This window comes from Micromys minutus, assembly GCF_963924665.1.
Source record: "Micromys minutus genome assembly, chromosome: 6".
NCBI classification, from domain to species: domain Eukaryota; kingdom Metazoa; phylum Chordata; class Mammalia; order Rodentia; family Muridae; genus Micromys; species Micromys minutus.
Genome location: NC_137975.1, coordinates 28023399 through 28026129, shown reverse-complemented (window position 1 = coordinate 28026129; position 2731 = coordinate 28023399). Strand labels below are relative to the sequence as shown.

At 48.6% G+C, this 2731-nt stretch overlaps 1 protein-coding gene across 1 annotated transcript; it reads left to right on the top strand.

Annotated features, from left to right (window-relative positions):
• Window positions 1–1645: 1645 nt before the first annotated feature.
• Window positions 1646–2437, top strand: LOC308421740 (ATP synthase F(0) complex subunit C3, mitochondrial-like; the record flags this gene model as incomplete). The annotated part of the gene is made up of 1 exon (XM_080918154.1): window positions 1646–2437. One exon carries the CDS (start codon window positions 1646–1648, stop codon window positions 2273–2275), a length of 630 nt encoding a protein of 209 aa, XP_080774280.1. The 3' UTR covers window positions 2276–2437.
• Between the last annotated feature and the right edge of the window lie 294 nt (window positions 2438–2731).

Below are 2731 nucleotides of genomic sequence, written 5' to 3'. Positions count from 1 at the left end.
AGCAATTTGGGAATGAAGGAGTTCCTGAAACGTTCAGAGCACCCCACCACAGAGTCTTGTACACCGGAGTAGCCACGAGAATTAAGGACCAGGGATCGCGTGATGTTGGAAACAGGCTGACAGAAAAGGAGACACGGAAAGAGCTAAGTCGTTCTTCACCGCAGGTTTGGGCGGCCCTGCAAGGGAGTCGTTTAAAATGCGGCTCACAGCCAAGGAGTCTCCAGCTAAACCCACCGGAGGAGAGCCCCGGCCGGACAGAGGAGAGAGCCTCACATGTCACTCTGTATAATTTTTTGTGACTTCAAGATCAAGTAAATAAATAATGGGCCATAAAGGACTGTTTGGAACCACTTAAAATGACTGCTTCCTTCAGCCGATGGGTAGCGCACCCCGTGCGAGGACGCGACCTGACACGTGAGTGGGTGGGAGACGGCACAGAGCACAGAGCTGTTCACTGGAAGGCGGCAGGCTAGCCTGACGTAAATGCAAGAAGGCACGCGCCTCAACTCCCCAAAGCACGCTCCATTAATGCCTGTTTCAAAATGCCCAGAGCATTTCTCTGAAGTAGTGAGGACGATGCTGAGTTACCTAATGAGGCTGTTAAATTCATTAGCTGTGTGCTTGATCTGCGTCAGTTTCAAATGGGCACTGAGCCCGGACCAGGAGGCTAAGTCTGTCAGAGGCCATCAGCGGCAGTGCCGTACAACTTTGTCCTGAAACACGGTGACAGGGTGGGGGCTCTCATAAACCCTTAGCGTGAGAATATGGATGGATTAATGACAGTCTTCTGCATGGGTAGCTTTGTGAGCTAGGATAATAATAGGCTGTAATGAAACCTATGCCCGAGGCTATACGCGGATAACCTGAGGGGCTGGGGGAAGCATCTCTCCACCTGTGTACGGGGATTTTAGAGTTTCTAAAGAACGTTAGAGAAGGTGGGATATTGTTCCTAACTTGGAGAAAGTTCTTAACATCACTCCTGCCACCATTTGCTAATCTACAAGGTGCTGTTAATTAGATTTCTCAGCCCATGTCCGGACAGACCACACCAAACAAACACGGCTCCACGTGGAGAGGTTAAATAGAACGGGGACGGGGCAGGGGTCAGGGTCAAGAGAAGAGAAGGGAAAAAAGAGAGAGGAGGAGGGGTTTCGGTCTTTTGTAGGGGTAGTGACATCACACGCTCCCAGGTGGAGGTGGGATTTTGATCTAAAGTCTTCTGGGAATGCTTTGGCTGTTTCCATGGCAATTGATGTGCTAAGTTCCTGTCATCTGTGGGTGGAGCCATCGCTGGGGAAGAGGCTATCCTAATGCCAACACAAGGTACCAAACAGGGCGTGTATTTGTATCAAAACTGTCTGCATAGTGACTTCCCAGGACAGCCAGAGCTACATAGTGAGGCCCTGTCTCCAAACAACAAACCCAAAACAGACAAAATACTGTCTAATAACAATTGGATCTTAATGTACAAGGCTTTATAAAAAATATATACATGGGGCTGAAGAGACGGTTCAATGGGGAAGAGTAAACAGCTCTCAAAGAGGACCCAATGGTTCCCAACACCCACGATGATAGCTTACATCCACCTGTACCTCAAGTTCCATGAGACCTTCTGGCCTCCAGCGACACTTGAACTTATATGAACATGAATTCACACACAGACATATACAGAAACACACACACATATACACATACACATAATCAAAAAATAAAATATGTGGCACCGCACTTGCGCGCCCAGCCCCACTGCTTCGACCTCTGCCGCCGCCGCCGCCTCGGGAGAGAGGAAGCGGGAGAGGAGCCCACGTCGCCTGTCACCTATATCCACGCCGCTCCGCCAGGAAGAAAGAGGTTTGCCTGCGCCAAGCTCGCTCGCACCCCTGCTCTGATCCGAGCTGGATCCAGAGTAGCATATAGACCAATTTCTGCATCAGTGTTATCCCGACCAGAGACTAGGACTGGAGAGGGCTCTACAGTGTTTAATGGGGCCCAGAATGGTGCGTGTCAGCTGATCCGAAGGGAGTTTCAGACCAGTGTAATCAGCAGAGACATTGATACTGCTGCCAAATTCATTGGTGCAGGCGCTGCCACAGTGGGAGTTGCTGGTTCTGGTGCTGGTATTGGGACAGTCTTTGGCAGTCTTATCATTGGCTATGCCAGAAACCCTTCACTGAAGCAGCAGCTGTTCTCATACGCTATCCTGGGATTTGCCTTGTCTGAAGCTATGGGTCTCTTTTGTTTGATGGTTGCGTTCTTGATCTTGTTTGCCATGTAACAGAAATTACTGCCTGAAATGTTGGCATTGATAGTAATTACGGATGTAATTCTGTGTATCTCGCTGTGACTCCGAAGACTGTAGTGCTGGTGTCATGGAAGTATGTGTTATTTCCAAAGTCGTTTCATTAAAGATGAAAACTTTTTAAAAAATAAAATAAAATATGTATTTCAAAGATACCTAATTTAAAGATTTTTGTCTTGGGTCCTTGGACTGCTCCCCTTACAAAAGGAGTCTCCCTGCTGGGCTTGTTTACCTGTGTTTTCAGCCTTTCCCTACAACCTGTTGTTTTGCAACTCAGCCCTAATTACACAGGAAATGAGGGAGAAGAGAGGGTGTACAGGACTGGGAAGCCCTGATCTTGCCTGTAGTGGGAGCAGCATCCATACCACAGTAACCCTCAGCAGGGCTCCGTGAGAAAGCCAATAGACACATTGTTTCTCCAGAGCTAACTTG